At 40.4% G+C, this 14,441-nt stretch overlaps 1 protein-coding gene across 5 annotated transcripts in view; it reads left to right on the forward strand.

Moving 5' to 3' along the window:
- The window catches only part of FMNL2 (formin like 2), a 327,626-nt gene that overhangs the window by 288,033 nt on the left and 25,152 nt on the right, over positions 1-14,441 (forward strand). For all 5 annotated transcript variants that reach the window (XM_043487455.1, XM_043487458.1, XM_043487457.1 and 2 more), the window contains 6 exons: positions 1,895-1,969; positions 6,472-6,582; positions 9,351-9,500; positions 11,469-11,570; positions 13,497-13,809; positions 14,156-14,368. In XM_043487455.1, the coding sequence (XP_043343390.1) occupies positions 1,895-1,969; positions 6,472-6,582; positions 9,351-9,500; positions 11,469-11,570; positions 13,497-13,809; positions 14,156-14,368 (964 nt within the window). The remainder of the gene's footprint in view (positions 1-1,894; positions 1,970-6,471; positions 6,583-9,350; positions 9,501-11,468; positions 11,571-13,496; positions 13,810-14,155; positions 14,369-14,441) is intronic.

Here is a 14,441-nt window from a genome sequence, read left to right on the forward strand (position 1 = left end):
CTCTAGTGCTTTTCAAATGAACCCACCCATGTCACCCCAGCGCTGCCTGGGCCTTCTGACTTGGGCTTTCTAGGGTGGGATTGGACACACATGTATGTCTTTTAAAGGCTTCACTTTAAACTCTCCCTTCTGGAGCCTGCTTCTCTTCATTCTGATCTGGGCAATGCACTGTTCCTCTGCCTTCTGTAATTATTTTTTGTTAAAATGGGTATAGATAAATGGGGAGTTGTCATTGGAATATAGTAAACTGTGGTCTAGTCTGTTGAGAAAATTAACTTACTCTGAGAATAGAAGTTTTTCAGAGTGTAGGGAGTCTACTGAGCATTCCTAGCACACAGTTAAGGCACAGGAACCACTACTAAAGATTAACCCTTGTTCCTGTCTACAGAGGTCTGAAGGTTCTTGTTTTATTGTAAAACATCGTGGGGAGCAATAGTAGATCATTCACCCTTTCATTAAGAATATTTTAACATAATATCTTATTTATCCTCTTTTCAGTGCAATTCAGCAAATATTGAGAATTTACAACATGCTGAGCTCTGTTCTAGATGCTGAGGATAGAGTAGGGAGCACAACATAAAATTCCTGCCTTCACTGGACACAGTCTTCACTAAAGTGTGTGTGTGTGTGTGTGTACGTGTACATGCGTGGAATTAAACATGACAGAATTAAACGGCTGCATTATAGCGTTATGAAATGTCACTTTAGGAGAAATCTTTAGGATTGGCGTGATTATTTCTAAGATCACAAAGGGAATCAGAAAACTAAGCACGTGAAACCTGAGTTAAATTCACAAAATATTAATACCAGAGACTGTCTTACTATCAACAAGGAGCCCATGGGTGTTCAGGTAACAGTTTTCTCAAGGTGTAAGGAAATAAACTAGTGGATTTAGGACTTCGCTCCAAAAACAAAAAGGCAGACAAGGACACTGAAAGAATTAAAGTTCATCTTTTGATTTTGGGCATAAGTCTCCAGGTTGTTGTCATTTGATACAAATCTTTCTTTGACTGTGTTTTTAGCTCCATGTTTTTAATTCCCCGTATATGCAACCCACTCCAGTGTTCTTTCCTGGAGAATCCCAGAGATGGCAGAGCCTGGTGGGCTGCTGTCTATGGGGTCGCACAGAGTTGGACACGACTGAAGCGACTTAGCAGCAGCAGCAGCAGCATATGCAGAATACATTGGGACTTTGGAGTTCACAGTATTTTATCTGCTTATTTCACCTGTTCAACAGAAGCATTCATTCGAGCTGAATGCATGTATTTCAGGCCTCTGGAATACTGCTTCACAAATGACTGCAAAATTCTGTCCTCATCTTGAAGGAATTAGATAGCTTCCCAAATTTTTATGTTGTAGTTTATGCTTAAAATTATTATGACAGCAATAAAACCAATATTGTAAAGCAATCATCAATCAATTAAAAATAAATAAAAATAATTATTAGACATGTTAGACATGATATGCACATTTTGAATCTGCTTCTCAAGGAATTTAAATACAAAATTATGAAAAATCTGATAGTATGTCTGTTTCAAAAGTACTTTTGTAAAAAGGAAAAGTGTGGTCATTTTTTAAAAAAAACCATAACCAACATTCTGGGATTGTGAATGCCAGCTAAAAAGATGTGACAAAAAAGTGACCAGTGAAAGAAGAGCACATTTGGTATGGATTTCAAGCCATCAAGAGAACATGTCAGAGAAACAGAGGATGAGCTTTGGTGCTGGCTCATGTTACTGCTTGTGCATTAACTAACAGGAGAGAAGTAAATAGCGTGTGAGAGGGGGATAAAATAGATGTTCTGGAAATAATTATTAGTGCTAAAATTTCTGCATCTAATTTTGGAGTGCTTACATTTGGAATTTCACATGCACAATGATAATGTGTGTTTCAGGTTTGTGGAGAAAAACAACGCTTTGAGAAGTTGATGGAACATTTCAGGAATGAGGACAATAACATAGATTTTATGGTGAGTTATTTCAGTGCTACATTCAATAAAGCCAACTCAGATTTAGCAGTTATTTCCTAAACCCACTTATATTTATATATTATATATACGTCTGTATTATAATGTTACAAAGGATAGGAAACAGTTTTATATGCTATAGATTCAAATTTGACTTGCTCTCTTCATCTGTATTTGACCTTTATGGCATTTATCTCAGGTTTTTTTTTCTATCATAAAGGCCAAAAGTATTTATTGGTTACAGTGCTTTTGTTGACCCTTGAACAATGCAGGGAGTTGGGGCCTCCAACCCTCCCCACAGTGGAAAACCCTCCTGTTAACTTACAGTGGTTATGTGGTTACTCTGGTTATGTGGTTTCACGTCTGCAGATTCAACCAACTGTGGGTCACATAGTACCTAGTCTTCATTATTGAAAAAAATTTGACCTGCACAGTTCAAACACATCTTGTTCAAGAATCAACTGTGTTTATAGCAGATAAAGGGGGAAGCCACGCATTTGTGAAAATAAAGTTAACAGTTGGCACAAATGCCTGCAGGAGCCAGCTTGAGCAGTCAGTGGTGGTGATGGTTTAGTCACTAAGTTATGTCCGACTCTTGTGACCCCATGGACAGTAGCCTACCAGGCTCCTTTGTCCATGGGATTTTCCAGGCAAGAATACTGCAGTGGGTTGCCATTTCCTTCTTCACGGGATCTTCCCCACCCAGGGATTGAACCCGGGTCTCCTGCCCTGCAGGGAGATTCTTTACCGACTGAGCTGCAAGGGAAGCCCTGAGAAGTCAATAGTGCTGCATAAGAATCCTTAAAGTAGAAACCAAGAGCTTTGGATCCTTGTGCCTTTTGCACACCCCATCCAGTGGCCTTCTCCAGACTGTTCTCCAACACTGAAGTGCTTTGATTTGTAGACCTGGTAGTATATATCCCCCAAATGAACACACAGCAGTGATTTTGTGTTTTCCTCACTTGATTACCAGCTCTAGTAATTCTCTGAGGGCACAATGGTATTGCACCTCTCCTTAGTGGAGTAAATCACATGTAAGAACATGTGATTCAGCATCATAACTGTCATCCTCAGGGACAAAAAGCAAAAGATTCTGAGCACCTCTGAATCTGTGTACCTAAGTCTTGATCATGAACTGAAGGTAGACTTCACTATAGAGGATTTCCAGAGCCAGGTCACACCTGAGTATACCCAAGTCTGCTTTCTTTGACCCAGTCTAGTTGACCTTGGGATCTTCTGGACCCAGGAGTTCTTTTACTGGGGCTTAATTTCCCAGATCCCATCTAACCTGGGGCAGATAGCCTGTTCACTTCTTCTGTTGTCAAGTTTTCCAAAACCTGTTCTTATGATGCTAGGCAGTTTTCATTTAAATTGCTTCAGTGCTTATAAAACATGTACTATAGCTTTGCAGATTTCTAACCCTTTTTATATGAAAGATGTTTTCTGGGTCCTCAAATTTCATATGCATCCTAATTCTTGGCCCTTTCCCAAAACAGTATTGGTTGAAGTCTTTTATAGAGGTTTTCTGCTCCATAAAGCATATGTATATATACTTTTAAAAAAGGTAGAACAATAAATCTGAAAGAAGGAATACGTTTACACTGACTTTTTAAGTTCTTGTTGTTTGGATTTTTGTTGGAGTGTTTAAGGCCTTGGTGGCAAAGATTTAAAGAAGCCATGCCCTTGCTCACCTGACCAGGTTCTTTTCTCTGCCTTCATAGGAGGAATTTGTTCATTCCTTTAGGGTTGAGGTTGCAAACTGGCGGTTCCAGGCTGAAGCCAGCATACATACAGGCTTGTGAGTTTAGTCTGACAGTGTTGTCCTTCCATTAAAAAAATTGGAAATTGGACCTAAAAATACAGATTTGTAGATTTTCTTGAGAATTAATAAGTTCTGGTAATGCTTGGTCCCTGTTCTTACAGAGTATAAGCTGCTGGCGCCAAGTAGTCCCTAGTCCTTAAGTCTGAAGGTAACCGTGGCAGTTTGTCACAGTCCACACCATTCCTTATTGTATTACACATGACCCACTTCACTCATTTATCATACATACCAGATCCCTCTGCCATTTGAGTTTCTACTGAGTTTATAAATGGTGTTAAGCCCTTTAGAACACCTGCACTGTTGACAAATGAGAGCATATTTCCTGTCAGTTCATTTATTCACACATATATATGCATTGGGAGTCTTATTTAAATGCTGCTAGTATATCGGTACTGTGTGCTCAATTCATATGCCATCTAGCAAATATTTGCCTCTTAAGCATATCATAATACTCACAGATCATTTAGACCTACTTTCAGAAGAGTAACAGAAAAATGCCAAAATCCAGCCATATTTTTTTTCCAGATAATGAGGCTTTTCATAAACTATCTTGGGAATGCAATTAAGTTGTCAAACCTCCCAAACAACATATTCCCTTAAAACATAATATAAATGCTTCAGATGTTGCACAAGACCTTTCTAAGTATTTTTTGGTGGGCAAAAGAAAACAAAAAAGTGAAAAAATCTTTTTTAGCTCATTGACCCATGGCACTTGAAGTAATTTTTTTTAGTAAATCACAACAGAGTCCCATGTAACCTAGAGAGTTGACACATCTTCCACAGATACCCAGTGAATAACATGCACTCAAAGAAGAATCTAACTTGATAAACAATAATTTAATAAAGGTAAAGGAAGAAGGGCTTGGGGGAGAGAGGAAGGGTGAAGCAGTTTGCAGAGTAAATGTGAATCTGGATCCCACAGTCACACCTCCTTTCTAGTCTCTGGGTGGTTATAGAAGAAGAACATCAGAGAGAGATTTTCCCTGTAAATAAACTGACTGTCCCTACTGAAAATAAAATAGCTATGTTAAACTCTGCTCCTGTTGTTTACGAAACTGGGGTCAGGTTTTCTCTGTGGCAGATCAGAGCCACTGATGCAGCTGTGGGAAGAAAGTAGCAAATCCAGGACTTTTATGGAATAGAAACTGGTTGGTTGTTTAAGATGGAAAAATGGATCAGAAGTTCTATTGCTCTCCTGTTGGTATGGTGCATCCCCCTTAGAAGAGATTACCTTGTGATTGCAGATGATTTAAATGTTCTTCTTTGTAATAATTGTCACTTTTTTATAGTGTACCTGTAATAACTTAGTTTGTTCTATATGCCTACAAGGCTTTTAAAAAATACCTTTACTGAGATGTAACTGGGGCTTACTTGGTGGCTTGGAAGGTAAAACATGTGCTGCAATGCAGAAGACCTGGGTTTGATCCCTGAGTCGGGAAGATTCCCTGGAGAAGGGAATGGCAACCCACCCCAGTATTCTTGCCTGGAGAATCCATGGACAGAGGAGCCTGGCAGGCTACAGTCTATGGGGTTGCAAAGAGTTGGACACGACTGAGATACAGCTACATACCATCCAACTTACACATCTAAAGTGTGCAGGTCAATGTATTTTTAATATATTCCTAGGGTTGTGCCCTCATGACTGCAATCTAATGTATGACATTTTGTTGCCCCTCAAAGAGTTTCTGTACCCACTAGTGGTTATTTTTCCCACCCCAAGTCCTAGGCAAATATTAACCTACTGTCTTTCTACATATGTTCCCATTCTGAATATTTCACATGAATGGAATCATAATGTACATGGTCTTTTGTGTCTGACTTTTTTTTCCTTAGCAAAATGTTTTCAAGTTCACTCATGTTGTAACATGTGTAGGACTTCATCTTTTTCATTGTTGTATAATATTCTACTGTATGCATATATCACATTTTAAAAATCCATCCATTCATGGGACATTGGGATTTTTTCCCCCCCCTACTTTTTGGTTATTATGAATAATGCTACTATGGCCATTTGTGTACCCATTTTTATGTGGATGTATTTTTTTCATTTCTCTTGATTATGTGTCTTGAAGTGGGATTGCTGGGTAACATGGTAACTCTGAATAACATTTAGAACAACTGTCAAGCTTTTCAAAGTGGCCGCTTGACAGTAGTTTATATCCCCATCAGCAGTGGATGAGGGTTCCAGTTTTTTCATGTTTTTTCTACACTTGTTAATGTCTTATTGATTAAAGCCATCTTAGGGGATATGAAGTGATATCTTATTGTGGTACTGCTATGCATTTTTGCACATTAAAATCTTTTTTCATTGAAAAAACAATTCTTTTTTAATTAGCTTATTTTTAATTAGAGTGTAATTGCTTTTTAATGTATTACTTTCTGCTATACAACAACGTGGATCAGCTATATATATACATATATCCCCTTCTTCTTGAGCCTCCATCCCACCCTTCCAGGTCATCATGCAGCATCAAAGTGAGCTCCCCGTGCTATACAAGGGCTTTTGCATTTTTAAAAATTGTAAATTTTTTTTTTATTGTAAAATATTTTTAAAGATCAGTGAAACAAAGGAAAAGCAAATTGGTAAATGAGCTTAGATTTGTGAAATTGAAAGTATATGCCTATGATTACACTGAGAAAATAAGTTTGGACCTCTTCTAACCTGTTGGCAATTTTATTTCAGGTGGCCTCTATGCAGTTTATTAATATTGTAGTTCACTCAGTAGAAGACATGAATTTCAGAGTTCACCTCCAATATGAATTTACCAAATTAGGCCTGGACGAATACTTGGATGTAAGTATAGCTGTTAAGCTTTGGTTCCAATATGAGACTTGATTTATCATGGACCCTCAAAGATGCACTTCCTTAATGACCAGAGATCACCTAAGGCTCTATGCAGTCAGGTGTTGTAGAGCTAGTTAAAAGAACCTGTCTGAGCGATGTGATCTGTCAGGGAAGCTGGATTCATGCAGGTCTCCTGGGACCTGACACTGTCTTCTGTCAACAGCATTTAGTACCTCTTGGAGCCTTGGTGCAGCTGTCCTCTGATTTTGAGCTGTCTGGGTCAAGTCTTGCTACACCCTTCATCAGGTCTGTTGGGCACTGTGTGCTCTTAGTTACTCTAGGGACTCCATAAATGCTTAGAGCATCAAGAAATAATGAGGAAACAGACACTAGAGACTTCCTTGTGTAGCTGTTAAATTCTGCTTAAAGTGTTTGTGGCTTTAGAAATTCTGCTTTTAGTTCTTAGGAGAAGAGAGATCTAAAGTTGCTCTTTCTCTTGCTCCCTTGCAGAAGTGCTTAGCTGGTTCCCTGAAATTCTTCCCCTTAGGAACAAAGTTGATGTGAAAATCATAAATAGACTTAAGTAACTGTGTGTACACAGATGTCCTTTGACACTTAGGCAGTTTTGTTTTCCGTTTTGCATAAGGAATGATTCACCTGAATTTGAAAGACTGCTGGCAATAGGGCAAGAATTGTTGACCTCAGTTTCAAGGCTGTTTCTAGAAATGAAGAAAATAGAAGTAATTCCCTTGGACATCTCCAGATTTCACCTGGAGAGTTCATTGTTGTTAAGGGTGAAGCCAGAGAACTACCCTGATGGTACCCTCAGTTTATTGAAAGGTAGAATCGCTGAGTTGGTTACTTTTGAGCTCATGGCCTTATTTCTCAGACCAGCTAGGCTGCCCTTGAGTAGACTGGCCTCATGTTGTCTAAAGGCTCCATTCAGGTTTGTTGTTGTTGCGTTGCGCAGTCATGTCCAACCCTTTGTGACCCCATGGACTGCAGCATACCAGGCTCCCCTGTCCTTGACCATCTCCTGGGGTTTGCTCACACTCATATCCATTGAGTTGATGATGCCATCCAAATATATTATACTCTGTTGCCCCTACTCCTCCTGCCCTCAGTTTTCTCATTGGGTCTTTTCCAGTGAGTCAGCTCTAAGCATCAGGTGGCCAAAGTATTGGAGCTTCAGCTTCAGCAGCAGTCCTTCCAATGAATATTTAGGATTGATTTCCTTTAGGATTAACTGGTTTGGTCTCCTTCCTGTCCAAGGGTCTCTCGAGTGTCTTCTTCAGCACCACAGTTCGAAAGCATCAATTCTGCATCACTCAGCTTTCTTTATGGTCCAACTCTCACATCCATACATGACTACTCAGATGGAGCTATGAAAGATTTCCATTGAAAAGTTTGTTTAAATTTCTTTCCTGTTAAAGACCCACTAATATATTTAACAGCACATTGTATTCAATAGTTTTCTCCTGCTTTGAACTAGGGTTCATCTATTCTCTTTCTCTACATTCTCCGAGAGTAGCAATATTTGAGTGAAAGTTGGGTGTATTCCTAATGGTGTTTTGGGTTCCGTTTTGTGATGGCTGCACAGAGCTCATTTCAGGCTACAGGATGTGACAGGTCGTGACAGCAGCACCTGTTACTCACTGTGAATCTTGTGAAGGATCCCACTAAGCTGCTGCTTCATTTCTTTTCTAGACTTTGCCCTTATTCAGAAATTTTTTTCTTTTCTGACTCATAAACGAAGATAGAACATATTCTCTTCAAGACAGCTAAGATGTAGAATTCTAGATTAGACCCAGGAGAAAGATCCATTTTCCTGAAACTTTATTTGTAGAGCAGAATTCCTCTTAAAAATGTAAGATTGTTTCCAAAACTCTGTTTCTCTAACTTCCTGGCTTCTTGGTGCTGAACCTTGATAGATATGAGTGGTTATAAGAGTAATGTAAGCATATAATAAATGCTTCATTAGTTTACAAAAACCCAGCCTTGTAAGTCACCATTATCTGTTCAGTAACTGGATGATGTCTACTGGCATCATCCATGTGCCAGATATTATTGTAACCACTCACTTGTTCCCCAGGGAGAAACATGAGTTACAGTACTTGTAAAAAAGATGGACTGATTTATTACCCAACCTCTAATTTTACCTTAGAGCTGGTTGACTTCCTTTGGGATGCCTGACCCTAGAATGCTGAGGATGGCAGAATGCTTCCTAATCTGTGCTTTGGGAGCCATGAGCTTCTCATGTTGGGCAAGTGTCTTAGTCATCTAATTATGGAGGATGGGTTCAAGAAATTAGTGCCAAAATAGTCCCCAAGGCTAAGAAACTCTATCAGTGTCTTTCCCGCCTCCCAACCTCACCCCCAACCAGAACTGTCATCACTACCCAGGCAAGATACCACCCACTCTAATCTCTTCTACCACACAGATACCCCTCAGGGTTTATGTTACAGCTCTTCCCTTATGATTTTTCTATTATCTTGATTTCATCTGCATAAAAAATGTTTTAGGTTGAAATATATCTGCATGGGAAATCTATCTACAGGAAGGATTAGGGAGAACTGTGTGTATATTTGGGAGAGGGTAAGTGCCAGAAAGTAATCTGATGATACCCTCTTAGATGATTATCCCAGAGTTCTCCTAAGGAGGATGAGATAGAAAACCCTCTCTTGGAAGGAACAAACAAAAATATGTAGGCTGTTGAGTCACTATGTTCTATTTGACAGTTATGCTAACACCATGTTCTCTTGCATTTTGTTTTTTAGAAGCTGAAGCACACGGAGAGTGACAAACTGCAGGTACAGATTCAGGCTTACCTGGACAATGTGTTTGATGTGGGAGCTCTTCTGGAGGATGCCGAAACCAAGAATGCAGCCTTGGAGAGGGTGGAGGAACTGGAAGAAAACATCTCTCATGTAACTACCTCTCAGAAAAGGAAAAGTGGCTAACGTTTTGGCTAGGTGCAAAACAGAATAGATGTTAGCTTTTATGGCTTTTATGACAGCAAACAGCGGGATGTGGAGTCTAGGAATGAGCTGCAACTTGGGCTAGAAAGCAACCTGAAGCCATTCTGGGCTCTTTCAAAGAAGGCAGGTGTGTTACTTACAGCTAAGTGAAACTCACTGCCTTGCCTTCATTCACTGCTCCGTTTTCTGCTGCATCTAGATTTCCCTTTTAGTTATAAGTACAGAAGCATTACAGGATGGTGTTTAAAAAAAAAAAAAGATTGGCATTACCTGAGAGGGAATGCAACTCAAATATTTCGGTTTGGTGAAGTCTTTTCTTCTGAACATGAGTACCTTGTACCAAACATGTCCACGCAAGCCATCGACAGGCTAATCCAGTGACCTTATGATGTGGGTCTTCACCTTCCTGCTTCATGGGTCCTTAGGTTCTATAGATTCATCTCAAGTAGTAGCATTTTCAAGGAAATCAGCAAATTTTCCCACATACCCATTTCTTTCAAGGAGTGTCCTCTTAGTATAATGAACAGAAATATGGTACTTCTTGAAAACCCAAACACTGTGAAGACCAGATTCTTTTGCTGAATTCTGATTGAAAATGCCCTTGATTGTGAAATGGATTGTGTCTCTTTGGAGAGATGTGGTTTTTCCTCTCTGAACAGTGCATTTATTTTCCCCTGCATTTCCTAGTATATCTTCATATGTGTGTGTTCCATGTCATTCCCTTTTTCCCATCTGTCTGAAAAGGGGAATTTTCATGGCCAAGTTGCCAAAACCCCTCCCTTTATTAAGTGCTGTGCTGACTTAGTTGGCACCTGCTTAGAAAGAGAATTTACAGGCTCTTCCTTTTTTTTCTTTTCTTTTTGTCTCTTCTCTTAAAATATGTATTGGTTTGGTCAAAAAGTTTGTTTGGGTTTTTCCATAAGATGTTACAGGAAAACCCATACGAACTTTTTGACCACCCCAATCTTGTATTCTAAACCTGGTCAGCAGTAAATCTCCACTCTCCCGCCTCATCATTCCTCCCTGATTTTCTTTACTTGCTATTATTCTCAGTGAGATGTAAGGAATCAGAAGTCACCCAATTTTAGAGCCTTATGTGAAAAGTAACTGTTTCATTGATGGCTCATCCCATCTTTCTCTGAAGCCTCAGCCAGCACTGCATGACCCTACTTAAATAATCTGCTATTGTAGTAACCACCTGTTTATTTGAACTACCCCTCCAAAATGACTTTTATTATTGAAATTCCCCAGTGACTCAGTGGGGAAAGAATCTGCCTGCCATGCAGGAGACATGTGTTCAGTCCCTGGGTTTGGAAGATCCTCTAGAGAAGGAAATGGCAACCCACTCTAGTATTCTTGCCTGGAGAATCCCATGGACTGAAGAGTCTGGTGGGCTACAGTCCATGGGGTCAAAAAGAGTCAGACACAACTGAGCAACTAAGCATGTCCAAATGTCTTTTATTTTTGGGATAATTTGGGTCAAAACAAGCAGTCGTATTTTTTCAACTGATAACTCAAAGTAACAGAACCAACTTTTCTCAGTCAACAGTTTTCAAAACCTTTTGCCTAATAGCCCTTTCTTAGGGAGGGAAAGGTGACCAGTCCACCTCCCTCACCCACTATTCTCTACTCTTGTGGGCCCCTGCAGAAATGGAGATTGGCACATTATGTATATGGAAGCACTAAGGAGCTGACACATGAGTTTTGTTAAGAGTTCCTTGTAAATGAATTCCTGTTAGAAACAAGTTTGTATTCAGGACCATCTTATAAATATTAACAATTTCAGAAAACAATTCGGGGTACACATGCAGGACGCTGAGGGGCCCCTCATGTCTCTGAGCTCCGCTTTCTGAAAGCCAAGGACCTGGTCAGAATGATCCTGTGTCCTGACAAATCTTTCCTTTCTAAACTTGACAGTTGTCGGAAAAACTGCAGGACACAGAGAACGAAGCCATGTCCAAGATTGTGGAACTGGAAAAACAGCTCATGCAGAGGAACAAGGAGCTGGATGTTGTTCGGGTAAGTATGATGGTGGCAGCTGCCCCAGATGGGCATTGTGGGGAACCAGCTCTGGCTTTAGCCCAGTAGATAGAACCCAGATATGGTCACGGGCTTCCCATGTGGCACTAGTGGTAAAGAACATGCCTGCCAATGCAGGAGACATGGGTACAATTCCTGGGTTGGAAAGATCCCCAGGAGGAGGAAATGGCAACCCACTCCATTATTCTTGCCTGGAGAATCCCATGGGCTGGGAGCCTGGCAGGCTACAATCCACCGGGTTGCAAAGAGTCGCATATGACTGAAGCGACTTAGCATGCACACATACATGGTCACGGCAGAGGGATGCATGGATGTAGCGTATTTGCTGGAACCATTTCAGAGGTAAAACTCCAAAGTAACTCATAGTCAGAGTATGTCTTTATATGTGTGTGCAATCAGATACTAGGGATTCACTAGTTCCTTATCACAGGTATTGGGAGCAACAATATTTTCCCATCTGGACAAGTCTGAGTGGATTCTGTGGATCACCCATTTGGTTGAAAAGAAAAACACAGCATGGATTTAATTCATGCCACTTATTTATTTTTATTATACCTTGCACTTCTTTGTATTTCTTTGCTTTGCTTCTGCTTGAAACCAGGTTTGGTGGTTGCCTTGGAAACAGTGAAATCACAACACAGGCAAGACCTACTGGCATTCACCAAAAAGAGAGAGAGAGAAAGAAAAAAGGCAAAAGTAAAATCAATCCATTTTATTATCAGATAATCCCAGCTATTTTGCTTGGCTTTAGCATTGTTTTTATTTACAGGTCAGGTATTTATGGGGTACCATCCATGTGTTTGAACATAAAAACACCAAAGTGCCTGGAAGGCTTTTAGGCAAATGGCTGGCTTTTATGCCCCCATTAATGACATGGCACATTTTATGCGATGGTTATCATGTCTATGTGTGTTGCTTGATATTCTGACAGGTCCCACAGTTAACTCTAGGAAATTTGTTTTCTGGCACAGCATCGAGACAAAGTTGTAGCATATGGCCTCAATTCAAGTTCAGACTCTCAGATTATTAATAATAGACAGGGTGTGAAGAATGTTTCCCTGCCTGCTAGAGGTTTGTGGTGAGAGATCACGTGTGTCAGGCCCAGAGGGTGAGTTCCATAAAATCCTTTCACTGGAGCCTCTGTGGGCCCCTTAGAAAAGGAACCAGGACAGCCTTTGAATTAAAAGTCGTGACTTCTTTGTTTTCTGCTAAGAACCTAGACAGAAATAAGTAATTAGTGGAGGGCAGCACTGGACTGTTTTGTTAACTGCATCACCAAAGGGAAAATGTTACAATTGCTGTACTGGACTCAGCTTGGTCAAGGGGGCATTGTGAAGGCCAGAAATATCCATTCAAAACAGTCAGCCCCTGGTTACTCATGAGTGGATTATTCCATGATTTGCAGATTTTTAATCCCAGTCTGACTTCTATCCAAGTTTGATATAGGGACCTTTTGTCTGCTGTTAGCTGATATGTATCTAGGAGTACAATTGAATTTTAACAAAACTAAAAGGAAAACATGCTGTACTACCAGAATACCCTCAGGATATTCTCAAGTCAACTATAAAATTATTTTTGGGTTACCTCTGCCCTTTTCCTCTTCACCTGTGGGGAAAACTGACTTAGCTGTATTTATTAAAGGAAAGAACTACATTAACAGTAACAATTGCTAGAATGCATGCATTGCATGCATTACCAGTGAACAGTTGATAACAATGAGACTTTATAGGTTCTGGCCGAATTCCATAGATTTTCTATATTTATATATAAGTATCCTTTTTCTTTCTTCTTCTTCTTTTTTTTAAATTTTTTCCCCCATTTTCTTTACCTTCAGTTTGCCAATCTAATGGTAATACGTATGGATGTCATGTGAAGACAAACTCTTGACCATGGCCTCTTTTGCAGGAAATCTACAAAGATGCAAATACCCAGGTTCACACATTAAGGAAAATGGTCAAAGAGAAAGAAGAAGCCATTCAAAGACAGTCTACCCTAGAAAAAAAGATTCATGAGCTGGAGAAACAAGGGACCATTAAAATTCAGAAGAAAGGGGATGGGGACATCGCTATACTCCCTGTCGTGGCTTCTGGCGCATTGCCCACAGGGTCCGAAGGGGCAGTGGGTAACTCCGTGGGACCAATGCTGGGGGCCACCTCCTCGGGGCCCCTGCCTCCTCCTCCCCCTCCACTACCTCTGTCGTCAGATGCATCTGAAGCAGGTAAGAAGCCTTGGCAGGAGAACTGAGGTCACATTGGGATATTTGTATTTCTTCTTTTTTACCTACTGTTAATTCATGTCCTCTGCCTGCTTTTGTTTGCATGCTCTTTTATTTATTTTTAAAAACTGCTTACATTTTGAGATTAAAGTTGTAAGTCCTTCATTTCATATGCTGTAGAATACTCCCCATTTGTCACTGAGGACATTTTACAGTCTGGAGAAAAAAAAAAACAAAACATTTGTCCTTTTCAGTGTTTTGTTTTCAGTTACTTTATGTACACATGGCATGTTGCAGGAGAAACCATTCCTCTGTTTTAAAAGCCCATTTGTTTCTTTTCTTTTGCCAGTGCAAAATGGTCCAGCAACACCACCTATGCCACCCCCGCCTCCCCCTCCCCCACCTCCTCCGCCCCCGCCTCCCCCTCCTCCCCCTCCCCCTCTCCCGGGTCCCGCAGCCGATACCCTGCCTGCTCCTCCCTTGCCACCCCCACCTCCTCCCTCTGCACCCCCGCTGCCCGGAACGTCTTCACCCACAGTGGTTTTCAACTCAGGATTAGCAGGTAAGAGCACAGATTTAAGAACCAGATATTCAATACGTATAGTCGATTGTCTTACCTCCAGAGAGTTAGAGGC

Source organism: Cervus canadensis, chromosome 15 (genome assembly GCF_019320065.1).
Source record: "Cervus canadensis isolate Bull #8, Minnesota chromosome 15, ASM1932006v1, whole genome shotgun sequence".
Classification (NCBI taxonomy): Eukaryota; Metazoa; Chordata; class Mammalia; order Artiodactyla; family Cervidae; genus Cervus; species Cervus canadensis.